We start from the raw sequence: 27457 nt of genomic DNA on the forward strand, positions 1-27457 counted from the left end.
GTCATTACCCAGTTTTTGCCTCATTTTGTGTGGAGAAGCAACTCTAATTTGGGAGTGTAAGTTGTCTGTCCTTCTCTCATAAAGGCTGACATATCCGTGACCTGCCTTGCCCCAGATGACTTTGACTTTGTGTCTATTTTGCTCTATAGGTGATCTTTACGGAGCCATTGGCTCTCCAGTGAGGCTGACTCGCACCGTTGTGGTGGGGAAGCAGAAGGATTTGGTCCAACGCATACTTTATGTCCTGACCTACTTTCTCCGTTGCTCAGAGCTGCAAGAGAACCAGCTGACTTGGAGTGGGAATCACGGTGAAGGTGACCAGGTGTTAAACGGGAGCAACATCACCACAGCCTTGGAGAGGGGAGAGGTAGAGGAGTCTGAGTATGTGGTGGTCACGGTGAGAAGTGAGCCTGCTCTCCTTCCCCCTCTCCTGCCACCGACTATGGCTGAGGGAAGGAGCCCCAGGTCTGAGGGGCTGGGTGTATCCCCAGAGGGCACTGACATTAGAGACCTGTGTTCCAAACCTGACAAAGAAGGAAACAAAAGGCCAGAGCAGAGCTCTCAGGCCTGCAGCATGGGATTCCAAGAGCCAGCCTTGGACAGCTCTTGGGAACCTCAGGGCACATTTTGTGGGGAGGAAGAAAGTGAAAACGAGGCACCAGGAGATGGCTCTTCAAGACTGTCCAGCTGTGAAAGGCAAGGGGCAGGGGTGAAGATCAGCCAGCACACTGTCAGTGAGGAGTTGAGAAGGGAGATGCCTAAGAAACTCGCAGACCGGTCAGCAGCCTGGCCGTGCCCTGACAGACATTCCTGGGAGAAACCTCCCTTAGAAAAGGTTACTTTCCAGATTGGAAGCTCTGTATCTCCAGAGTCTGATTTGGAAAGCCGCACCAAAAGAATGGAGAAGCGGCTAATGGCCTGTAGACATTATCCAGAATTAGTCTGCCATTCCTCGGCTACGTCTGGGACGACCACTGACATGCCTCAGGACCCGCCGGTTTCTAGGTGCTCCTTCACACCTGGCTTCCAGAAGAATTTCCACTGTCCTCAGAGTCCATCCTGTGAGAGGAATGAAGGTGAATTTGAGAGGGATTTTGCTGAGGACAGAGGCATGAAAACTGAGGTGGTAGCAGATGCTGCCGGGCAGCCCGGCCGGTCTGCTGACTTGCTGGCACCTGACGGCAGTGTGCCAGGACCTGGAACGAGGATGCTGGAGAAGCCAAGACGTTTGCACTTGAAGGATACAGAAGCACCTTTGATACAGCCTGTTCCAAGCAAGTGTGCACAGCAGGACTCTGGCTTCTCAGGCACTGCAGATGTCCCCTGTGGGGATGCCGACAGGAAGGCCAACTTCAGGATGGAAGGAGACATTCCCAGAAACGAAAGTTCAGACAGTGCGCTTGGAGACAGTGACGAGGAAGCGTGTGCTTCAGCCTCTCTGAATCTAGAGCACAGCGATGACCGGACTGAAGGATCCTTGGAAGTGGAGCTGCCTCTGCCAAGGTAACACTGGCAGGTGGGGAAGCTGAGGGAACTGGGTTCTGATACCGTTTTCCTGACTTAACGTGCATGGGCACATTAGCTGCTGGCGGCTGTTTCACACATAACGGCTTTTTTCCCTCAGAGTATGAGCAGTGTCATCAACCCGATGCACACAGCTTCAAGCCCACCCTTTCTTCCAGGATGATCAGTGGCCTGGTGCATCTGAGCTCTCTGAGTGAGGCGGCAAGTTGTTGCCTTTGCCATTGCTGTGACATTTGGGAAGCTAAAGGATGCAGTGGGGGTGAGGGTGGGGAGCAGGGATTTTAATTTTCTGTCATCGGAGTAAAAGTGAGGTGGCTGGCAGCAGATGCCTTGCATAGGAGGTGGTGGATTACCCTCACCGTGTGGCTTCTCTCCTGCAGATCAGAGCGGCAGGAAGTGGTTGGGAAACAACACCTCTTCCTTAACACTCCATCAGGTTGATTATTTGGTCTGTGATGAGTGAACGCAGTAATTACAGGTTTCTTCTGTTCTTCTGCACTGTTGTGGGCACCACCCTGTGCAGATGTGTCGAGTTCCTAAAGCCAGGTTTTTGGCAACTTTCCCCCCTCAGTAGACTTTCTCTTTCTTCACTCGCTTGACACAGACTGCCTGGTAGATGGTTGATATGAACTTCAAGAACAAACTCATAACCAGCCATCAGAATACTGTTTTTCCTACCCCTCCAACCAAAAAAAAAAAATTTTTTTTCTCTTCCAGCTCCCTTCCTTTTCCCACGTCGATGATCCACTTCCTGGAGTACTGGTGAAATGGACCGCCCTGAATCTGTTTTTCTTACCTGTGTTACTAGAGTTTTTGTTCCAGTTGTGATGCAAGAAGGGAGTACATTTTTAATTGTGTATTCTAATGGACCAATGTTGTTTTAGGTCTCAGAGCATCAGCAACCCAAATGTAAGAAACTTCGGCCGCTCACTTCTGGCAGGTTATTGCCCCACGTACATACCTGATCTGGTGCTTCATGGGACCAGCAGCGATGAGAAGCTGAAGCAGTGTCTGGTGGCCGATCTGGTTCACACAGTCCATGTAAGTGATCCCAGCTTGGAGCCCCTGGTTGCGGACCAGACGTCTGCCAGGGTCCTGGCCAACAAAAGGTGTTTAGGCTAAAGAGTGTGTAATTACAGGATTGTTTCTAGAGGATGCAGGCAAGGGCTGGTGAAGCACCCAGGGGTTAGCAACAGCTGGAAGCTATGAGCACACCTGGGTCCGAAGGATAAGTGGGGTGCAGTGACACCAGAGCTGCGGAGAGCTGGGGCTGAAGGAGGGTCTGGGCTACTTGGCGAGGTGAGCACTGAGGAAGGTGGAGGATAGCTCCCTGCCATTTCTCCCCTTCAGCCTCTGAGCTCTTCTGTCCCTCCCATTGGTTGAGCTCAGCTGGAAGCCAGATAGCAAGGTCAAAACTGATGCCGCATTCGTGAGGTCCACAGAGGTCAGCCTCCTGGGGCCGGCACAGGACAGAGCAGAGCAGAGAGTGGATCGAGAGGGCACACAGGCTGGGCAAAATAGAATAAACAACACAGATGGGGACAATTCTGTGCCATCATGGGAGGACTGAAGAGATATCACATATGGTTTGCTTTTTATTTGATCCTTACAAGTTCTTAAGAGTAATTTATTTTAACTGATTTGTCATTAAGTTCACTTTGATGGCTACATGAGGATGACTGTATAAAGATTAACAAGTCTTACCGGAAAATTGCCTTGTGGCTGCTGTTAAGTGCTTTTCTGCTATCTGTAGCGACAGGAACTGAGCAGTTAAGGAAAGTGTGGCAATCTGATGGGCCTGGTTTTAACTGAGCTGCTATTGGGCAGACGTGCAAAGATAGATGCTTTACATTGGAAACATACTGTGTCTTGTGCAATAGGGAGAGTCCTCACTGCATTGAGAAAATTGGAATTTAGCTTGTTACCTACCTCCTTGCCCAGCAAGTGTTTTTTAAGAGGTGGAGCAGAAGGCAATGTATGTTATCTTTGGCCTTGAGCATCTCCTCTGTGAAGACTAAAACACTTCAGACACAGGCTAAACAGGCTGAAGGTATTTTTGTGAAATGGGAAGAAGAGCTCAATAGTGAAGCAGGTGTCGTCATAAACCCCCCTGAATGAGGAAGGAGAAGAAATGGGGGACGGTGATTGGAAGCTGGGAAGACCAGTCCAGCATACATTTATACCCAAACATTCCTAACCCCACCCTGCTTTGTGGTCGGACACCACCCCTCACCAGGATATTCTAGGAATGAGGCTATGAGGTTGCTTTCTTGTCTTGTAAAAAATGCCGTAACATTTTATTTTATGGTTGTAATGTACACTGTATCCTTGTTTATCATTTCAGAGGTCCCTAGGTCAGTGACATTAGAATAAGAACAGTGTCCTCATTGTGTGATGCTGTGGAGCTTCTTTTAAACCAGGGAAGTCTCAGTGATGTTAGAGACTCGAATATATTTTGTAGCATTTGGTAACATTAAGGCAGGGAAGTAGAGGCCTTCCTTTCCCTTTCTGTCAGCAATCTATGTGTTTATATCCATATAGCCAAAACCTGTGGGTATTTTCTTTCTGTTCTGTGTCAGTTTGAGTTGTAAGAACATTGGTGTTGTAGAGCACCTGGGTGGCTCTGTCGGTTGTATCCCACTCTTGCTTTCAGCTCGGGTCGTGATCTCAGGGTCCTGGGATTGAGCCCTGCCCTGCTTTGGGCTCCACGCTGAGCAGGGAGTCTACTTCCTCCTCCTCCCCTCCCACCACCTCACACCCACTTGTGCTCGCACTTTCTCTTAAATAAATAAATAAAATCTTGAAAAAAGAAGAACATTGGTATTCTTACTTGTGGGACCCTTCCTCCATGAAGCCCTGTGCTCTGCTTCTGACAGATGCGCCAGGAGATCCAGTGTGAACTGGGGCAGCTTGTCTCAGTGCCATTGATCTTACCAGTTGGGGGAGGGGGGTGTTGCCCAAATGCCCCGGACTAGCTTACTTACCTCTATGGAAATGTCATTAATTGATTGATAACCCTCCTTGAACTTCTTTGTAAAACCATTTATGACTTTTTTTATAGTTTCCGTAGGCTGACAGTTTCCAATTTTTTGTATATTAGGTTTTAATGGTGACGATTGAGCTCTATAATTCTTATATTTGAAAAAAAAAAATAAGTCCGTGTTTCCTCTATTAGTACTCTTAAAGATTTTTCATATATCATTTTCCCTTCCTTTCAGAAGTAGTGTTTTCACACTGTAGGCTTTTCTCATTTCTTTAGACTATGCAATCACCCCGAGAGATCGAAAGTTATTAAGCGTAATAACCTATATTGTGTCAAATTGTGGGTACATCCAAAGTGCAGTCATGCATGGGTGTTAATAGGAAATTGCAAAGGGTTCATAAAAATATCTTTGGAAATTTAATACATTCAGAATGTATCCAATTAGCATTAGTAGATTTCTAATTTCACTTGGCACATTTATCATAATGAATTTTGCTTTTGAAGAATAGTGTTCCATTTAAACTGCCTCTCAGATTGGGACTCCGGTCCGTGGCAGTGTTTAAATAAAAATAACCTTACTTTCAGCTGCCATTTACAAATATTTGTTGAAAAATAAATTGTTTTTTTTTAAAACATTTTATTGAATTAGTGCTCTATAAAGTCTAGTAATTATTTAAATTCTTGAGTACGTTCCCAGAGAAAGAAACAAAGATCCAAGAACAAAAGTACATGACCACAGAGCTGAAATAATAACTTGTTGAGGAAGAAGAGGTTGGGATAAATTGCTTTACTTAACTTGCTTTCAGAAACCTATTTTTTGGATGTTAATAATTTTTAGTGTTCATGGAAGACTTCATTGGGCTTTGATATTCATAATCGTTTTTAGAAATGAAGGATTTTTATTAGCTCTTTAAAAACAGTTGACTTAAGTTATCGATTTATTTTCTAGACCTGTGCATGAGTGGATTGTAAAATCTGTCTTATGTAAATATGCCCTTTTATAACCATGGTGAACAAATTCATGGAATTTCTTCTCTCATTGAGGGATTGCATTCTAGAGCTTCCAATACTAAGAATTTCTTTTTATGCATTTCCTTATTCTGGTCTCATTAAAGGAAAGATATATTAACTTTATTTCCATTTTTATTATCGGCTTTTCTATGTCAATATTGTGATGGTCTTTAAATATTTAAACACGTGTTCTTGTTTAATCCATATACTACCTCCTTTCTGTAATTTGAACTGTTTCTCTGTCTCCTAGCATGTAGATTATACAGCTGCCTTAAATTAGGCTAAAGTAATACTTAGCTTCACTGTTTTACCCCTGTCATATCTAACTGTGCATTCTTTCTCTGTTTTCCTTTTGACTTTAAATGTTAAACTGGGAGAGAAAGAGTGAGAGAGTACGCTTCCCACTATACCTATGACCCTCAAGTAACTTTTTCTCTCTTCTTTTTCCCTCCTGTGTGCTTGTCTGGTATGAATACTGCTGCCCAGGGCAGTGTTAGGGGTATTACGTTATGGAGTAGTGGGGGAGGAGCACTGATTCAGCATTGATGGCTTGGGTTCAAATCTTCAAATTGATTTACTTGACTACGCAAATCTTCATTTGCGTAGTCAAGTAAATCAATTGGTATCACTAAGCCTCAAAAGAATATATTTAGAGGAGCAGATGAGATTATAATCCACTGGTTAAGAGCTTGGCTTCTAAAGACAGACAAACCTGATTTGAATCATGGCTCACCCCTTAGTGGCTTTTGTGGCCTCGGCAGGTTTCTTTACTCTTCCAAGCATCAGTTTCAGATTCTGTAAAATGAGCAGTACGTACAGGTCTGGTTTGAAGACTCAGAGATCATACATATTGCATGTTCAGCATAGTGCCTGGCACATTACTAATGTTAGCTAATAAAATAATATTTGTGCAAGTGCTTGGTAATTGAGTTTCCCAGGAAACTCTTGTGGAAATCATGGAACAGAACCCATAGACACATTCATTCTGGGCTAAAAAGCATCCACTTCTCCTTGCTTGGGAAATCACAAAGAGCAGGCCAAGTGGCTAACTGCAGGGTAGGGTCATCAAGCCCAAAATCAACACCACATTGTAATGCTCTTTAAAAAAACTGTGTTCCAGGGCTTCAGGCATTTTACAGAATAATCTATAAAGCAAAGCTAACAGTTGGATATTGCAGCCTCTTTCATTTAATTTTAAGAGTAGCGACAGATTGACTCCAGAAATACCATGCAGAAATCAGTCGCACAGATAAGGAGCTTTGCTAAAAGCTTGGCTGTGATATATGCTCATGAATACCTAATTAAGCCATGCAATGTAATCAACCAGGGAGACTACAAAAGAACAGCAAGTTGCATCAAATGATAAATCATTACTTAAGTAATGCAGACAGCATCAAGGTGCTTCAAGTCAACAACAACCTTAAAATCAATAGTGTTGCAAAGGAAGCATCCATGTAGGACAGATCAGCTATCTGAGAACACCTCTTGTCACTTTCCTTTTCCTATAATGGAAAATGAGAATGCAGTGCCTTGGGCCCACAGCACTATCTTACTGTTTCATAAAAATCTGTGTGTATATATGCATGTGTGTGTTTGTGGACACACATGTTCACACATATATAAGCATGTACATGGGGTTGTGATGGTTAAATGGATTTCTTATTGTGAATTGTGATTTTTTTTGAGTTTTTTAAAAGAAATACTGATCTCTGGGTATTGCCAACTCTAATCTGAAATCTTATTGATTCTCCTTCTTCCAGTGACTACAGTACAGTCTTATTTAAGTTCCCCTTAACCTTCCCAACTAGAATTCTTGCATCCAGTTTTTCGTCTTCTAGTCATCTCATACTGTGCCACAGAGGGCTCTTGCTAACCCCTGAATATGATCATTTACTCTTTTTGCTCTAATGGTTTCCCATTCTTTTGAGATGGTAAAATATAAACTCCTTGGCTGGAGTTGCCCCCAAGTAGAACTTTACACCCACAGGCTCCTTAGCACATTGTACCACATCTTTGTTCTGTTTCCGGTGTTTTTCTAGCACTAGGGCTGCAGGCCTCTGGAGCAGAGAAGGGAGACTTCCTTTCTTTCATACTCCAAGCTCCTCACTGTGTGTACCTACAACATGCTCAGGGATGTTAGCTGACTATTCCCTACAGACCTGGATTTAGGAATATGTGTTTATGGCTAAAACTGTGATGATTGGTTTATCTGTTTCTTCTAAAGAAAAGAGAAATGGCAGCTAGTCTTTTAAAGTGGAAGGGAAGAGTAGTGTGTTTAGACATGATTCCTTTGGCTCTGTGTTCATTTTCTTTACCTAAAGGAGAGTAAAAAGCTTATTATAGGTCACTCAGGCTTCAATGCTCTTGCATTTTGTAAATGTTAGACACACATAGCTAATTTTCACATTTTCTTAAATGTGTTCACTAGTGCAAAGTATTTGGACATCTATGCCATTCTTTGTAAAAAAGCTATCAACCTTCTGCATTTTATTTTGGAGTCCTGTGCATCATCACATGGCTTTAGTCTGATGACTCTTTTTGACCCTGAGCTCCTTTTCTGGACTTTAAATTGTTTCTTTTCTCAGCAAGTGACAGGCCTGAAAATTAAGTTGTGCCCAAGGTTGCACACTATCTCTACAAGGTTGTAGGCTGAACTTGGGTGTCAGCCTGGTGAGCCTGGTGATGACAGCCATAGGCACAAACCCACAGAAGGTCAGATGTTTCCTTTGTGGCCCCTCCTAGATCACCTCACGAGACCCTCTCCTCCTTCCCTCTGCTAAATCTATACAGATTTAGTCTTTAATCTTTAATCTTCCCTCTGCTAGATCCTTGTGTCTTCATGATGTCTTTGGGCTTCCCAGAGCCCTCACCTTGGTATACCTCTCGGGATCCCTCAGCAATGTCTGTGGTCCACAATGATTGATTTTTTTCTCTTCTTCTCCACCTCATTACAACCTTTAAGCCTTCAGCAACTGGCATTGAATCTGTTTCCAAGAGAAAATAAATTCTGGTGGAGAAATGCTTACAGAGTTATCATAAGATCATATAATTTTTACAAACTCTTCTGGTATTTTCATATGTTAACAGTCTGTTTGATATAAACTAGAAATCTCTGATGGTGGCATGTCAGGTGGTCCGGCTGACTTGTTTGGCCAAAAATGAGGCAGGGAGCCTGAACATGGGTTTTGGAGAAGAGAAGGACAGTCATGCCTTGGAAATTTACTTCCTATCAGAAAATACTGTGTGCTAGGTGCTGTGTTTACAGCCATGGTCAAGGTCTGAGGTGGGAGAGTTCCAGCATCATGTTGTGCTGCTGCTAATGATGCACCTCCTCTCTAAAACTATAGACATGATGGGTAAAGTAGTACCATCCCACACCAATTGTTCTAATACCTGTGCATGAAGAAAAGTAGAAATCCTTTTGTGCCAGAAACAAATCAAAATCAAAGCCAGAACAACCCTGGCCTACTGGGGTTTCAGTCTGGATACAGGTCCCTAGGAATTGGGTGCTGAGTTTCTAAGATCTAGTCAGGATGAAAGATGTGATCTCATATGCATATAAAGCTTGGGACCTGGAACTGAGCCCTTTTTGTAAAGTCTGGAGCTTCAAACAGTTATTCTTCCATGAAAAGGGGATTGGAAAACTTCAGCCATGAACAGTGAGGCAGCAAAGAAACAAGTTGGAAACTTGGGTGGGAGAAAATAAAGTCACCCATGAGAAATCAAAGCCTAAGACCCATTCTATGAGTAGGTTGGAGGTCCAGATTTATTCTACCCAAGTGACTTGGGAATCCCTGCCCAAGAAATAAATGTAAAATTCAGAATCATTGAAACCTCTAGGACTCTGGTAGAAGGAAGCACACTGGATGCTTTCTTAACCACCAGCTTATAAGACACTTTTCCTTATAAGATGCTTTTCCTCTTCTCCACTTTAACTCTAAAATATTTAGTGACTGCCATTGAGCCTGTTTCCAAGTGACACACAGAGTACATAAAACAAATAGCCACAGTAAGATGGGCTCATGTTCAGATTACAAACCATGTATGAAGATATCGTGATGAGGAAGAGTAAGCAAATACAAGCTGGACAGTTAGCGCTCCCAGAACAATCTGAAATAACCGTGAAGTCACTCTGTTTAAAATGGTTCTGGTCATAAAAAAGAAGGAATTGGAACTTTAATAAAGAGATGGGATGATGTGATAAGTGATATTTAGATTTGTAAAAGGACTAAAAAGAACTTCTAAAAGTGAAAATTATAGCCATTAGAATTTAATCCCACAAGGGAAGGTTGAAGAGCAGAGCAGATTAAACACCGCTGGAGAGAATTAGAATTTGTGACATGAAGGCTAGGACAAGAAAATTTTATAGCATATTCAGAAAGTGAGAACAGAGAAGGTGAGGAAAAACAATATTTGAGGAAAGACTGAGTTTTCAGATTAAACAAGCACGCTGACTCCCAAGTAAGTGTAAATACAAACAAATCCAGTCTTAAGCTATAGAGAACATCAAAGACAAAGAAAACTTGTAAGGAGCCCAAGAGAAGATATAGCACCTGTCCTCAAGGAGATTGAAATCTGTTACGGGAAGTACAAAGTCAATAAGCAGTAAAAACAGTACAGTAGAGTCTCCTGTAGTGGGAGGCACAGGACAGGCATGGAAGGACTTCCTGGAAGTGGTGTCTGTACCAGGAGGTCAGTAGTGGTGAGCATGTGGGGCCAGGGAGGGTGCAGGGAACCACTTGACTCTCTCAGGAAACCCAAGATTCTTCTGGCTGATCGTTGATGAGCATCTTCTTAGCCCACAGGTGGAGCTGACCTCACCAGCGCAGGAGTTTCTCTCTGTCCTGTTTCTTGGTAAAAGTGAGGTTAGGAAAGTCTAGATGCTGAGCAGTTAGCAAAAGACAGTATTCTGCATGATTTTATAGACGAGAAGAAGTGTTAAAGAATGGTGAGTGATAACCAGGCTCCTTTTCTCTGAATGAATGGTTTCTCTGAATTTTTCTGAAAGAATGAAGGGTTTTTTTGGTTTGGTTTTTTTGTTTGTTTGTTTGTGGGTTTTTTTTTTTTTTTTGGTGTTTTGTTTGTTTGGTTGGTTGGTTTTACTAAAACCAAACAAAACTGGTCAGCAGTCCACATGTGGCTGCGGTCCTTATATGTGGCTCTCATCCATCCAGAAGTAGGGTGGGCTGGCCCAGAACTGTGTTACGTTGCTTAGGTCTTCAGCTCCAGGGCAGTGGAGGATATGGTGAAGCAGGTGGGCCTTCACTTCTAATGAGGTAGAAGAATAAAAAGGGGGCTCTGAGGACGTTTACCCAAGAGCAGGTGCTGAGAAGGTGAATCCACTGCATTAGTCATCCCGGTGTCTTCATAGGACTCCTGAAAGGCCTCACTTGAAGCTGTGTGAAAGCCAGTGTTACTAAGTCATGGTGCTGTAACAGTATGGTGGAGAATCTTTTTGAAAGGCGTTCTGTCATGTGGTATCCTCTTATTCAAGTTCAGTTTAATAAAGTTACAGAATGTACCAGAATTATCTTATATAGAATAAGAAATTGACACTCAAAATGATGCCAAGGAGTCTTATGTTTTATTCAGAATATTTCAGAGAAAAATAAAAGATACAGGGAGATGCTTCCAATCTCCTGAATCATAAATCACCTGCCCCTGTATGTTTAAAAGAGGCTGCTCAGTGGCTTGTCCCTGGTAATCAGACCAAACTCGTTATAACCAGTGTGCACATTTTGGAGCTGGTTATGAGTACAGAAGTCTGTCCACTCTCCTGCGGTCTGCAATACACATGTGAGCTGGACATCTCTGAGGACTGATAAAGTGTCAGCTCAGAGTATGTATTGCGCAATGCTGACAGTGTAAAGATGGGGAAGTTTCTTAACAAAATCTTAATAGAGGCAACTGTATTTTCTCCTATTTTGACATTAAGTTGAGACTGTCATTCACACTGTTTGCAGTCTTGTCTCCTCAGGGATTTCCACCCTGACAAGGTCCTAGGATTTCAAAGTAGAGGGCTTGGCAGACTCACTGAGCTAAAAGTTGGAAACGCTTGCATGAGTTAGTAGTTTCTATTTCTGACATACCAAGATACTTAATAAGCTCTTACATTTTTTTGTCCTCAGTGTTTCTGTCTGTAGAGCAGTGCTATGTTCCTGGCCGCCCCACAGGAAAAATGGCATGATGAATTAATAAGTAGTTATAGGAAGCATATATGTGATAATGGTATTTTCCTGCCCTTAAGTTAAAAATAGGTGATTACGTGAAATGTTAGTCATTTAAACATGGTACATGGAAAAGAAATAAATTAATAATTGCACAGATGACTTAATAGGAACTAGTCTGAATCCAAAAATAAAGAAATCTGCATAGAGAATTATTCAACAGAGCCAGCACATGTTAGATACTTAGCACATGCCTAGCATTTTGTTATGTTCATTTCAGAGGCTACAGAAGAAAAAGTAAATGTGATTTCTTTCCTTGAGTTACTTATATAATCACTGAGTATACAAGACAGATGTGAAATCAAGAACAAGTTAAGACAGTGTGATTAAATGTCAAAATGTAGATTGTAGAAGTGCCTGGGTAGCTCAGTCAGTCAAGTGTCTGCCTTCGACTCAGGTCATGATCCCCAGGTCCTGGTATAAAGTCCCGTGTTGGGCCAGGGAGCCTGCTTCTCCCTCTTTCCGCTCATGCTCTCTCTCAAATAAATAAACTTTTTTTTTTTTAAAGAATGTAGATTTTGGGGATCCTGGGTGGCCTGCTCTTTAAGCGTCTGCCTTTGGCTCAAGTTATGGTCCCAAGGTCCTAGGATCAAGCCCCTCATTAGGCTCCCTGCTCAATGGGGAGCCTGCCTCTCCCTCTTCCATTCCCCCTGCTTGTGTTCCCTCTCTCGCTATCCCCTCTCCATTGTCCATCACTCAGATACCCCATCTCTCCCCACTCTGCTTCAGCAACATTTTTTTTTTTTTAAGATTTTATTTATTTGAGGGAGAGAGTGAGAGAAAGCATGAGAGCGGGGTGGGGGGCAGAGGGAGAAGGAGATCCCCTGCTGAGCAGGGAGCCTGATGTGGGGCTTGATCCCAGGACCTTGGGACCATAACCTGAGCCAAAGGCAGACGCTTAACCGACTGAGTCACCCAGATGACCCCAAAAGATTGAAAAATTTAGAAGGAAGCAGGGAAAATATTCCAGGCACAGCCTGAGCTAAGAGACAGGAGCCCTCCCACACTGGAGGAGGGGATTCTTAGAGAGTCCTGGAAGTAAATACGTATAGGTCAATGTGGCCCACACTGTAAAGAGCTTTAAGTATGAAAAAGGAAAAGTTTGAATTGGGCACCTAAGTGTCTCAGTTGGTCAAGCATCTGCTTTCAGCTCAGGTCATGATCCCAGGGTCCTGGGATCGAGTCCCACATTGGGCTCCCTGCTCAGTGAGGGGGAGGGGAGTCTGCTTCTCCCTCTGCCCCTCCCTGCAGCTTGTGCACCCTCCCCTCTCTCTCGCAAAAATAAATAAAATAAAATCTTTTTTAAAAGAGAAAAAAAAGAAAAGAACTTAGATGTTTGGGTGATAAGTGCTAGAGTAGGTTTTTGAATTAGCAAGTTAGGCAGAAGTCTTGGATATATAAGCCAAGGTAGTCTATTTTGTGTACTCAGAGCTCTGATCCAGAACCCTGAAATTGGAATGTCCTGGACATCTAGAACTCCTGGAAAACAGACCCACAAATTCCTAGTGGCTGTGAATTAACCAGACCTAATCTGATGATTCAACAAAATACAATAGCCAAAAGATATTTGAGAAACCTTTAAAGACCTCTAATACAAAGCCTTTCATTTGTCACTTTATCTTAAGAAATCTGTACAGGAAAGTAGATTGGATAAATGAGATATTGACAGAGTGGAACTAAAGAAATGACTGTTTCTAACTCCCATAGAGCAGAGCAAGGCAAAAAAGATAATTGGCTTATGGCCGAGACTTCATTCCTCTGACAGAGATTGGCTTTCCACCCTGACAATCGCCTACAGCTCTCTATTGATCTCCAGGGTTCCCTCATCCTCCAGTCTGTCAGAAGTTTCTCAGTTGTCTGATCACGTCTCTGAGGGAGGCACGGACATGGAGGCTGCTGGCAGTCATGTGGAAGGGGTGGCAGGAGGGCCAGCTGGGGCAAGAGGGCTGGCAGCTCTGCCTTGCCACCCGGGTCATGGGTGTGCACTCACCGGGGTGTGGGCACTTGTAAGAGCAAGAATAGGGCAGCACTTTTGGAAGTCTCAGATTATGGAGAATGTAGAAACATACTGCAGACTCATTCTTTTTTATTTTCTTAAAGATTTTACTTATTATTTCTGAGACATTAAGAGGACGGTGGGAGGAAGGACAGAGGGAGAAGCAGATTCCCTGTAGAGCAGGGAGCCTGACTTCGGACTTGATCCCAGGGTGCTGGGATCATGACCTGAGCCAAAGGCAGCCGCTTAACTGACTGAGCCACCCAGGTGCCTCTGCAGACTCATTCTGATAAGGGAATTTAATGAACTCTGTGGACAAGAAACTTACCTTGAAATTCTCTTCAGTTTGAGAGAGAAAAGGAAAATTGATAAATAACAGTGTCCCTAAAGTTGGTAAAGCTTTCAACCAAATAAGCATTTTAAGGGAAGTGACTGTTTCAATATTTCCTTCAGATTTTCATTCCGAACTCAAACATCAGAGGTCCTGTTTAATCTCAGACACTAATGGTTGGGAGGAGAACTTTTAAAGGGTAAATATATAATGGGGCCTTTTTTGGTTTTCTGACATTTAGTCAAACTAACAAAGCGCCCTCCACTCCTTAAGCTTCGTTTGTTTGTTTTTAAAGATTTGTTTATTTGACAGAAAGAGACACAACAAGAGAGAGAACACAAGGTGGGGGGGAGTGGAAGAGGGAGAAACAGGCTTCCTGCTGATCCCGATGTGGTGCTTGATCCCCATGACCTGAGTCGGAGACAGACACCCAAGTCTGAGTCACCCAGGCGTCCCTAGGGTTTTTTACATTAAGAAGAGGAATCTTACCAGGTAAAATTACTGCCCAGCTGGTAGCTATCCATACTCTTATCTTGATTTTCTTAAGATCCACAGGAGGCCAAAGTCTCCACCAGGATGCCTCCATGCCCTGCCTCTCCTGCCCGTTTCTTTTTTTTTTAGTTTCTGCACCCAAACTCCAAGCCCTAAGGATAGCAGATCAGGCTTTTAATAGGTGTTTGAATCATTCAGTCTTAGGTTTTACAGCATTTATTAAAGTACTTAATTTCTCAAAGGTACTGTTCCATGTGTGTTACTACTGCTGCTCCGTGTATATGTTTGTGTGGATACTGGTGTACATGTGAACTTGATAAAATTGTGAACTTAAAAAGTCACCCTGACAGATCCCACTGTTAATTACTTCTATAATTAAGATACAGCTAATAAGAAAAAGTCAGTATTAAAAAGAAGCCTACATGCAAATTTTTTGTATATTATAGTTCTGCATGTGCCTTAAAAGTAGAGCCTTTCCAAAGAGGAATTTTAAATTGAATACCAGGGCATAGGGTGTGTATGGGTGTGTGTTTCTGTGATGAATCCAAACATGGTCTTCTGGATCTTAGAGTTCTTTAAATTGTAAAAGCTTGTAGACTGACTAATAAACCAAATCATAAGCCAAATCTTTTTAGGGTTTGCATTTTCTTTGCAAAGATATATGTTAGGAATCTCCAGAATCATTGGAACTTAATTAAGCTACAACTCTCTGACCCCATAGAAGTTTAGACCAGGTCAGGGATGGACTACCAGTAGCCCTGTCACCCCTTAAATTATAACTAAAGTAGTTGCTCATGATATTTTTATATCTTTTTTTGCCTTGACTAATTTACATTTTCCTTTACTTCCATCTTCTTTTAGAAAGTGTTTGTTTTTGGGGCGCCTGGGTGGCTCAGTCAGTTAAGCATCTGCCTTCAGCTCAGGTCATGATTTCAGGGTCCTGGGATCAAGCCTTCTTTTCTCCTCTCACTCTGTCTGCTGCTCCCCCCTGCTTGTGCTCACTCTCCCTGTCAAATAAATAAATAAAATCATTATTTAAAGAAAAAAGAGTGTTTATTCTTCAGTAAACAAGTAATGTTAATGTGACATGGTTAGATGGAGACATTGAGTTTGCCCCGTGGATATATTCAGGGAGTTCTGTGTTAGATATGTAGTAGTCTGAGACTGGGTCTCATGCTTCAGGTATTTCTTTTAAGGTACTCTTCTGTAAATGTTTGGCTGGTTCTTCTCTGTTCTAGAACCTGCAAACATAGAAGTCAGCAATACCATGCTGTGTTAGGGAATGCAGGGTGCTCATCATCTCTGTCATTTGCTTGTACTTAACCTGTCTTATTTTAATTTAGTAACATTTTTCAAATGCCAGGTCCTGTGCTAGGAGCTAAGAATTCAGGCAGAAAAGATTCAGGTCCCTCCTTCAAGGAACAGGCTCACAGATTCCCCACAGTTTGTCTCAACCCTTGACCCCTTTGTCTTGAGTATTTTCTCTTTGATCCAGTGATTTAAAAATGACTCATTCTCATTTTTCACGTTTGATTTTTTTTTTTTAACATTTCTTATACCCATTAAGTTTCTCCTTTTCAAACAATTGAGCCAACGTCTCTGTCCCTTTTTGTTACCAATATCTGGATCTGCAGCCTTCTAAAGTAACTCATGTTTGGAGAATCCTCCATCCATGACCTTCCCCAGTGAGCCACAGTGCCCTTATCCCAGGTGCTGGTGATAAAGCAGTTACACCTTGATCAGTTTGAGGACATTAATATTTGTTTATTGGTTGGTTTTTTAAGGCCTTTTCCTTGATCCCATTAGTGTTTACCCTGTTTGCCCTATGTCACAATTCTTGGTGCTCAACCTGCTCTATCTGTAACTACAGAGTTACTGAGAATTTTGTATTTTAAATTACTCCTCAGTAGCCATCATTTGACTTTTTGGACTCCTCTAGATAAAGTAGTCCCTCATCTGATTTTAGTTGGTTGTGTAGAGTTGATTTATGTATGACACACATGGTCACTAAGTAAATAGTGCTCAATGATTAAAGCTATAACTTTAAGGGAATATTAAGTTGCTCAGACTAAGCTTGTTTTGGAGAAATGGCAATAGAATCCTACAGCTTATTCTAATTTTCTCCATTTTAAAAGGAGAGTGCAGTCTTTCAAAAGGAATTTTACTATCCTGGAATGTAGGAAGGGCATGTATCTTTTCACTTTTCTGTGAACATTAACAACATTTATAGTGTACTTCCTGGATGGAAAGAAAAAAATACCACTTAAATGCAATTTTTATCACAGGAATTTCAAATGACAATTTGATGACACTACTATTTTAGTCCCTATAACACTCTCAATTTCTGTAGCTCCTGCTGGCAGCTTATGAACTGTTAGGCTAATGTTAAATTACAGAAACATTCTGGACATTCTGAGTGCCACTTGGCAGTGCTGTGGAGAGTTGACCCCCTGTGTTTGTTTCCAGCATCCAGTGCTCGACGAGCCGATCGCCGAAGCAGTCTGTATTATCGCAGACACGGACAAGTGGAGTGTCCAGGTAGCCACAAGTCAGAGGAAGGTGACAGACAGCATGAAACTGGGCCAGGATGTCTTGGTCTCGAGTCAGGTGTCCAGTTTGCTTCACTCCATTTTACAGCTCTACAAGCTTCACCTCCCTGCTGATTTTGTAAGTATTTGTTCTCATATCACCAAAGAAAGATCGTTATAGCACTTCTACTAGTACTTTGATTATAAAATCACAGACCCACATGTTTTGTTTTTAGTATGATTGGACATTAGCATAACTAAAAATAGAACATGCAACAGAACACCGGTCGATGGGATAGATTTCAGTAACAATAGCTCGTCCACGAAATAACACGCAGTGACATGGAAATCTTTTTGAATAAGGTATATGGTAAAACAAAAAAGGTTTGGGGGAAGGGATCAGACATAAAAGGAAATTTAAAATCTTCCTTTGGAGAACTCATTAGTTCTCCTTTATCAGATCGACATAAAGCAAGTGAGTTTCTGAAGGGATTCTAGTTCCTTTTGTTTAGGGACTGTTCCTGTAATATTGTTAAAGATAAAATGGAATATCATTTGTATAAAGACAGTTTTGAAGTATTATACCCATAGAAGATGGTATCAGTTGCTCCTTTTCAAATAGGGTTTTAAATTGACTTCATCACCTTATGTTAAACACGGCAGATAGAGCCTGTAAACTCCTAGGAAATGATTAACCGCTTTCCCCCCACCCTTGGCATTGGAATGAATATATAAAACAGATACTTTTCAATATAATATGTGTGTGTGTGTGTGTGTGTGTGTGTGTGTGTGTGTGTACACGTGCAAAGAGATTGAGAAAAAATATATTTTGAGAGGGAGGGAGAGAGGTCTCAAAAGTGGAAGAGAGGCTCAAGGGCAGATAGCTAGGAGAAGCTAAGTGAGCTGTCCGACCTCGAGGATTTGTGCTAGGTGAGAGAATGCCCACCTTCTCCACTCATTCCCTCCTGCATTCAGTTGCCCTCTGCAGTATACCCCCAGACCAGGGTATCCGTTACCTCCCTTCTGGCCTCCACAACAGATACAGAGCTATTTAATAACAAAGGAGGAAGCAGAATATTAATTACCTACACTAATTGCAAATGGAGTGGTAATTTTCCTGAGGTAATTTCCCCACATTCCTCAGAAAGTCAAGACTTCTGTGGCCTTCAAGAAGGTGCTTTGAAATACTGTGTAGTTGTCATCTAAGTTGTGGAAGTGTGTCACGATAGGGAGACACCCTCAGCGCAACTGGGTTGAAGTATAGGCTTTGCCATCGGTGAATTGTGTGATGGTGGATGGTCCTGAGCATCTCTGAACCTCAGCTTTCTCACTTGTAAAACGAAGATAGTATCCATTCGACAAGCATGTCGTGAGAATCCTTTGAAAATTAGGTCTGAGGTACTGCTTTTTTAAAAACTGGCAAAGCACTCTGCCAATATGAGACACTCTAACAGCCAGTGTACACAGCAGTGGCCCATGTGTGGCCTTTAGAGTCCAGTAGTCTAGGGTCAAATCCAAGCTCCACTACTTTCTGTGTGACTTCTCAAAGTCTCAGTTTCTACATCTATAAAGCTGAGGAGATGATGTAGCTTATCTTAGGTGGTTATGAAAATGAAATTAGATAATTCAGGTAAAGCACTTGGAATGCATTACATGTCATGGGTTCTCAGGAAACAGCTACTATTAGAGTGATTGCTAATATTAGTTTCATGAAATAATTTTACTGGCTGTAAAGACTGACAACAGCTTTTCACCAAAATCTTTTATTTATTTGGGGTTTAGACTGAAGCATACTCTTGAAGGACCTCTGTCCCAAGGGGGTAATGTGAGAATCACTTATGGGTTATGATGACCTTACTTTTGTTCTATATTTGCAGGCACTTTTTCTTCCTAGTAGCAAGCTGCATCACGCTGAACTCTCTTTTTCTGTAAGGAAAGACAGATCCATTAGATTTTATATTTTTTTACTGTTATAAAATTTGCCAAACTTTCATATTTTATTCTGTGATACATAAGTCTTATGACATAGCTACATTTGATATCTTAGTTATCTAGGCAGTAAATTGCTGTAGCTAATTCTTTTTACTTCGTTTGGACAGAAGTATGTTTGGCCACTTAATACTGTGAATGACTTATTTGCCCTGACAAAACCGAGGTCAAAGAAAATTTCATCTGCAGTTTTAAAATTCTCCTTAAAAAATCACTTGAATGAAACACAACTAAATGACTATTAGAACTTTTAGTATTTTCAAAAGGAGAAAGTGGCTATTTAAAATTTCAGAAGTTAAAAATTGAAGAAATCCATCTCAGGAATAAAATGCCAGGAAGGGAAGGGCAGAACACAAAGCAGTTCAATTTGATAATCAAACCTTTTATAAAAAAATTCTGAATGATTTGATTTCAAGTTCCATATAGACCAGTGTTCTCTTTATTTCCACATTACAACATACAGTGTCCATGGGGATGATGAAAACACCATAAATTAACCATTTAAAACAAAGGATGCCATGTAATGTGAAAGTTCTTTTTAATATTTTATAACACTCTTATTAAAAACCTTGTATTTACTTCATAAGGAACCGAAACTGAACAGGAGATCCTTTTACCACTTAACTTTGTTTACTTGGAGGAACGTTTTCACGAAAATTGGTAAAATCCTCCTTGCTTTGATTATTACTCTTAGTCACTTACCAGTTTTTTCATCCACTCAACACAATGCATTTAAGATTTTAAGCCAATGAAAAACTGAAAAGATTGCCTCTTGAATGGATACTTTTTTCATGTCACTGATCAGCCCAGATGGTCAAGATCAACATTTTCAAATGCATCTGTTAATCTTTTTACCTTGAAAATACCAGGCATAATGGTCTAGAAGAAAATTATGTATGATGGAATTACCCTTGCCAGAGCCATCAGGTGTCTTACTGAAGATGCTTGGATGGCTCTGCCTGCCAAATGCAAAAGCATTTGCCTCTGGTGAAAGACACAGATGGTTGCTATTCTCTAAAAAATGAAGTTGGACATAATTCCAAGGGTAGAGATGTCCTGAGAATAATTGCCTTTTCTTTATTGTTATTAAAGACCTAGTTAAAATATACTCTTGAGAGAAAGAGAAGATTTAAAGTAACCTTGTTCCATTTACTCTACTGTTGAGGATGCATTTTGCCAAAATAAGTGAGCTATAGGAAAACAACAAAGATATTCTTTAAAAAGTTATAGTAGCAAAATCTCAGATTGCCATGTGGATACATAAATAATGGTAATTCACATTCTCAAAAATTATTTAATGATAAAAATTACATTGATAAAGATTTATTAATAACATGGGTAAAGAATTATTACAAGGTTTTTAAAAAGTAGGAAATAATTGCACTTACAGAATGATTTCAGCTGTGTTAAAAGTGCTTTTTTTAAAGTTTTTTTTATTATTCATTTGACAGAGAGAGAGAAAGGGCACAAGCAGGGGGAGCAGCACACAGAGGGAGAGGGAGAAGCAGGCTCCCTGCTGAGTGGGGAATCTGATGCGGGGGCTAGATCCTGGACCTGAGATCATGACTTGAGACAAAGGCAGAGGCTTAACCAACTGAGCTACCCAGGCACCCTGTTAAAAATGCTTTTTTTAAAAGACTAGCAGATATGTATGAAAATCTTAATAGTCATTAGAAAAAGTAAGCTGTTTTTATAAAATCCTTTTCTTCTACCTACCAGTGGTTTGATGTGGTTTATAATTTCCAAGTGTATTGGGAAGGAATGCGATTATAGCTGTGTCCTTAGAAATGAATTAAGAGCATTCCAGCTCTTAGAACGTTGGCAGAGACTTGAGTCCCAGCCCTCATTGTGAATGTTATTGGCTTCGCAGTGCATCATGCATCTTGAAGATAGACTACAGGAGATGTACCTGAAAAGTAAGATGCTGTCTGAATATCTTCGTGGACACACACGAGTCCATGTGAAAGAATTAGGTGTCGTACTGGGGTGAGTGCTGTGACGTGCCACTGTTTCCCCCGTGATAGGACTGACCCTAGCACTGCACCCACTGACTGACCCACTTAGCCTGTCTCACCCAGAACCCGTGGTCCTGGTGCCCCGTTGAAATGTGTGGGGTTCATGAGATTTGTGCCTCTGCTGCTTTCCTTCTTCATATCTCTGATACTGGAGTTTCATACTTGCAAACAAATGCAGAGTGCTAAGCGAGTGGTAGTTTATGTTAGTCTCCTCTGGATTGTTTTATGCTTGAAAGTGAAAAATTTAATCCCTTTCTGCCTGCCCATTTCTAGTCAGTTAGGTAAGATGTCAAAGGCGCAACCCGTCAGACATGCAGCAGAGCTTGGGTTTATATTTTGCTCCCTGGAGGAGGCAAGAAAGGCCTTCTGGACTCTCAGGGGCCACCTACATGTCTACAGGGTGACTGTACTTTACCCTCCTTGGGAAGGGAGACGTGCTGATGTGATTGACAGTGTAGGTCATCTTCCAGAGGGTCAGGGTTTGGCCGTATATACCTTCTCTCAGAGAAGAAATTCTGACTTGTGTTACTCTCTGCTTAATGTTTCAGCAGAGAGCTAACAAAAAGACATTGTGCCCATGGGGAATTGGCCCCCTTCCCTGTGATGATGACTCCCCTAATTTGGGGCAAGAAAATATTGTGTATATAGTGTCAACCTTGAAATTCTTTATCAAGCCTGATAATCAAAATATTATTTCAAGACTCAGGCCTTTGCATTCTTGTCAGACTTTTCATATTTCACACCCAGGATAGGACTTACTGTATTGTTTGGCTCTTGGCATTTCCTGTCATACATTTTTTTTCCCCCATACTTTATTCAAAAAAATGTTTTTCCCTTTTGAGGCATTTGCTTTTGCAGTTAACTTGCAATGTGTATTTGTAGCTGTTGTTGTTAGTTGTTGCTCACATCTCTCCCAGCCTCAGCCTTGAGTCCTGCCTCACCAGGTTTTCCATTGCCCCTGACTGGCAGGTGTCCATCAACACTGTTAGAAGGATCCTAAGGATTTATACACCTTCCTCGTCTCTCGGTCCTCTTGGTACATTATTAGTGAGGGTCACACCCAGCCTCGCTTTTGCCCCTTCCTCTCCTAGTCAGAACCAGCAACACAAAAGGTACTAAAGAACTTCTTATCTACCCTGAAAGGAGATCTGTAGGCAGCTTACTGGAGAAAGCATAGAAAGTTCCATGAAGTAATGCCAGCTACCTTTTTAAATTTTATTTTTGATTTTTCATTTTTGGAATTCAAGGGGGAAAAAAATAGGACATATTTCACGGACTGAGGCAGTCCTAATTTTTTTCAGGACATTTGGCAGCGTTGAGCCAGTGACCACGCTGTATCCGCCTCTGCTGTAAGAGAGGCAACCAAAGCTGCATCCCTTTGATGCTATGATTCTCTTGGCTATCTATTAGTGTCACTTTGCTCTCAGAATCTTGTCGCTCAGATGCTTAGTGAGGATCTAAATTGTCTAACCTGTTGAACAAATTCCCAAGTTTATGGAAAAAACTCCCACCTTCATCATTTTCCTAAGCCTGAGTCTAGCCTAGGTGCAGAATTTCAATACGTGTTCCAGAGTGCTGACTGGAAGAATGAGGAGATACTGGAAAAGACATTAGATTACAACGCAATGACGTTGTTGAGGAATATAGAAACGTTCTGGGCTTCATCTGGGTGACTCCAGCTGTGGGAAGAGCAGCTTTGTGTACCCCCCCAACACACACACACACACACACACACACACAGCACACCTGCATCCTTCTCTGCATCGTCAGGCGGTGGTCACTGGGAGATTGTGTTAAAAGAACAGTTTTAGCATCTTTCCACCTCTTTGTCATAGTTTTAAGCAAGGATCTGGAAAGCTTGGTACCTAGCAGTAATACTTTCCTGTAAAATCATGCTATTTTAATATTCTTTTCTTTTTTCACTATTCAGGATTGAATCCAACGACCTGCCTCTGTTGACTGCTATTGCCAGTACTCATTCTCCTTACGTTGCGCAAATACTCTTATAAGCTAAAGCTCAGGACAGTTCTTCCTTGGAAGAAAAAAAAAAGTCAGATTCTCAACCGAAGGTGAAAGGAGTAAGCTCTCTGTGACGTCAAAAGCATGAGAAGAGCAAACAGAAACAGTCATTCCACCGCTTTGTTTTGTTTTGTTTTCTTGCTTTCAAGCGGATGCTTCGTTGGACGACTTAGGTTTACTTGACATTATATCATTTGTGTTTTTCGTGAATACTCTTTGGCCTTTTGTTACCCATGAATCAACAGAGAGAATGACCTTTTTGGTAGGAGGAAACATAAACACTACAGTAAACACTAAGCTGCTGGTACAGATCACCTTGTGTGTTTGGGCAGAATGACAAGGGAACCAGTGGACATACCATTCCAGTAGGACAACATTTCAGAGTTTAAGCATGAGCTCTCCAAAATGGAGAACACTTCATTTGCTGTCCTAAGAAGAGAGTCAGAGCAAGGGATTTGGATTCCAGGGCAGAGTTTGCTTCTTACAGAAGGTGAAAGCAAGGAAGCCACATTGTGCCATCTTCCGCTCCGGTGGCTGTAGGCATTACTGCCTGGCAGAAAACAGGAAAGAGGATCGACCGTTGGGCAGAGGGTGCTTTAGGGACCCACTCTTTCCACATCTTGGAGTTTACCTTGTTGCAGATGCAGCCACAGGTAGGTTAGAGATGGACTGTTGGTGCAATAAACCCAGGAACCAATGTAGCATCTTAATCTCATCAAGATGTAGTTCAGAGCAGCAGAGTGCACAGTCTGATACCATATGTTTTATCCTCATACTTTAGAGCTTTCAGCAGCCTTCTTAAGAGAGGCCATTTACCAAAGTTATTTCTATAAGCTCAAGAGTGTTTCTCTTGCTAAATTCTTCCAGCCGAAGCCACTTTCTTCCACAATAGTTAATACAAACGACTGTTTGTACTTTCAGAGGCACAGCGGGCCTGGCAGGAAATGAACCTGCAACAGTTCAGGACGACTAATGAAAGAAATTGGTTTGTACATCTACCAACAATCCATAAATGATCTGTTGTTACATTATCATCTCTGTGCCTTCTAACCCCTAAGTCCTTTGCAAAACACCTCTCCAGAAATTAACTCACCCGTGATAAAATCTGCCAAAATGAAAGATTGTTTATTAGCATGGTTCACTTTTTCAGAAACCTTAATGTGAAAGAAACTTTACTTGGTTTACTGGCCATGAACTCTGGCCATGTCAGACCACATACTGATGTCCAGGGTAAAGGAAAAGACTTTTCAAAACTGGATTGTGAAAAGAGAGGCGCTAATCTCACACATCAGAACATTGTTAGCCCCTTGCAGATCTTGAGTACAATTGGTTATAACCAGGCTCTGGTTTCCTTTCACTGTCGTAGAAATTAATTCCGGTCCTTCTCGCGTACCCTTTTGTACCTAAGATTATGAAGTAACTTCCCTTTTAGGGGTTAGAATGACTTCAGATTTTTTATTTGATAAAATTCTGATTCTAAACACCCAAGTTCCATAAATTTGTCTCTTCATTTACAAATGCAAGTTAATTGTTTGAAAGAGTATAGCAGCAGTACCAATGGAGAAAAATAGGTGTAATATTTCTTTAGGAATAGGTCAGAACTGCTGCCTTCACTTCTCTCTTTCTCTCTCTTTTTTTATGATGTGAACTGTAGGTGGGTGCATTAAGGCTCTTAAGATCTTTGCTTTTTATTTTACGTCTTTCTTTTTCAGGATTGAAGTTTTCCGTCCTTTTTATGTTTATCTTATTTCCTCTAACATCTGAGTTTGGTGTTTTTAAGTCTCCAGTTCCATGACATCACTGCTTGCTGGTGTGATACACAGAGAATGAACCTCACCTCTGGCTCGGCTCACTCATCATTTGTTTCTCGTTATGTGTGAATAAATTATGATAGCTGATGTTACAGCATTCCCATCTGTACCGGTGTAGACCATTCCCCTCATCTCTCTTTCCCCTTTCCTTGTTTACATGTTTTGAGCACTTTCCCTCATTCACCATTTTCCAGGGATTCATAGAAAATAACTAGAAACAAAACTAGTTTCATTCAAAATGTGTATGCATACCGGCATGTTAAAAATTAGACCCATCTAGGGGGAAATTGAGTTTAAATGGCTAATTCTAAACTCCACACATAAAAATTTAGCCCAGTCCTCTCAAAGCCTGAGAAAATTTAATTTGCCTCTTAATCTACTGTTCTAAAACTCTCTCTCAGAAAACGTCTATTGGAAAACTACAGGTGGGTCACATGTGGGGGTTGTCTCGGTGACACTCAGGATTCTAGTCAGAACCTAATCCTCACATCTGTTGCCTACAAAAACAGACCAGGAATGTTGCTGCTCTTTTATAATCCTCCTTTAAATAGCACTCAAGTTTTGTCTTAAAATTCAACCTCTTCCTGAAAGTGGAAAAGGAAAAAAAAAAAAAAATCTCATGGAATTGTGTTCAAATACACCCACAGACACCACCCGGTGGCTTCATTCTGTCGTAGCCCAAAAGGCAAGAAAGGGATCCCACCCTCTCCCAATGCCCACCTCAAGAAGAAAATTAAAATGAAAAAAACAAAACAAAACAAAAAGAGAAAACTACCTCAGTTGACAGGATTCCACCTTTAGGGTTTCTTCAACTTTTAAGTCTTACCTGTTGAGTGTAACTTTTGTAGCATCTTGCTTTTTTTAAGCAAGCTAGTGAGGCATGACAGAGCAGAAGTGTGTAAATGTTACTGTGATGGACCTCTTTCTAGCATGTTGCAGTTTTATTTTTAATAGATTGACAAGTGATATGAATGTAAAGATAATTGTGTATGTTTAAACATGACAATGAAAATTTAAAATGTAGCTTCCATACTTGTGCATAATTCCAAAGTATTTTATTTTTATCAGTGTTAAATAGCTTTTTGTACAGGCTTCAATCCATTTTTCTGAAGTGTGCTGTTTTTTAATAAAAGTAACTATAATCTTTTCACATCCCATGGAACTGCCGTTTACACATCACAACTTTTTAAACTTACCATATTTTTCAAAAGTAACTTTTTTGGAGGGAGGAAAGTCCCCGCTTGCTAAGTGATACTAAACTGTTGTTTAGGCTCTTATAATTAGGTCCTGCGATTTTATAAAAAATTTAGTCTGTAGCTTTTTAGGTTATTCATTAGAGTTGGTTGTACATAAAAATAAAGAATATAAAGTGACCCTAAAATTCTTCTAAATGTCTGGATTTTCCCACTAATATGTACTTTTGAAAGTATTTTGTTGATGCATACTTTCACCATTAAATTGAAAAATTCTTTAGCTTCTCTTGGTAAATGTGAACCATTTGTTTTTTATTGTGCTGTGGGGGAAGGGATATTTTAATATAATATTTACCTAAATCAAGCAGCCCCCTCTGAGTGTTAATTTTTAAATGTCAAAATTTTGGTGACCATATATCTTCGGAGCAAGATTGCAATATGTTTAAATTTAAGTGGTGTTTAAAAAGAGAAAATTCTGGGATTTGTTATTATTGACGCTCCAGAAGACAAATTGATAGGACTTTATATTTTTGATCAGGTAAATAGATATCAATGTCAATGTATAGAAATTTTTTCTTAAAATTTGTTCTTGTATTATTTTGATCCATTTTTCTGTGGCATTTGGTGCAATAAACCTTTTGAATTTATCTTGAAGATCTTCTCAGTGCTGCATGTGACTTGTTTCATTTAATCTTAGCTCTTAAAAACTTAGAGGTCTCATTTCCATTAATTCATGCTGAAATGAGTAGTTATATATGTCAGTGATTTTCAGCAGAGTTGTTTTGGAAGTGTAGGGACATTCTTGGTTAGCATAATGGTGGGTGAGAGTCACTGGCACATAGAGGATGGGGGCTGAGGATGGTAAGAGAAATGTCTTGGAATGTATGGGACACCCCCACAGAGTGAGGAATTGTCCCCCCTCCTGCATGACTTTTAAATGTTCTGCTGGGCATTCATGTGGGTGAAAAAGCTGTATATAATTATCTAAGCTAAGAATTTAATTTTGCTTTACATAAAAGCCAAATGTGTTTTTCACATGATTTTGATATATGCTGAATTTTCCAGGAATGCCACCGTTGTATAAATTGAGGGAAGATTTTACTTTGTAAGATTCAGGATTTTTACAAGAATTAACATAAACTTGAAAAACGACATTAACAACAGCTACTGTTAATGAATTTGAGTCATTTGTTTATCCATCTTTACTTGTAATAGTGGCATTCGTGGAGACTACATATAGATGCAAGCCTCTGCCTGCTTCATTATATTTTCTATTCTAAGCTAGTGTTTCAATGTCTTCTTATTAAAATATATTTTAATGTTATTTTTAAAATAGTA

At 40.9% G+C, this 27457-nt stretch overlaps 1 protein-coding gene across 8 annotated transcripts in view; it reads left to right on the top strand.

The window, feature by feature from the left end:
- FNIP2 (folliculin interacting protein 2) overlaps positions 1 to 26773 on the top strand; it is a 130871-nt gene extending 104098 nt beyond the window's left edge. For all 8 annotated transcript variants that reach the window (XM_032863378.1, XM_032863404.1, XM_032863430.1 and 5 more), the window contains 5 exons: positions 150 to 1503; positions 2409 to 2565; positions 17031 to 17231; positions 20952 to 21067; positions 23027 to 26773. In XM_032863378.1, the coding sequence (XP_032719269.1) occupies positions 150 to 1503; positions 2409 to 2565; positions 17031 to 17231; positions 20952 to 21067; positions 23027 to 23105 (1907 nt within the window). In that variant the 3' untranslated portion in view covers positions 23106 to 26773. The remainder of the gene's footprint in view (positions 1 to 149; positions 1504 to 2408; positions 2566 to 17030; positions 17232 to 20951; positions 21068 to 23026) is intronic.
- Positions 26774 to 27457: the final 684 nt, after the last annotated feature.

Source organism: Lontra canadensis, unplaced genomic scaffold, assembly GCF_010015895.1.
Source record: "Lontra canadensis isolate GAN:19392208 unplaced genomic scaffold, GSC_riverotter_1.0 scaffold1, whole genome shotgun sequence".
Lineage (NCBI taxonomy): Eukaryota > Metazoa > Chordata > Mammalia > Carnivora > Mustelidae > Lontra > Lontra canadensis.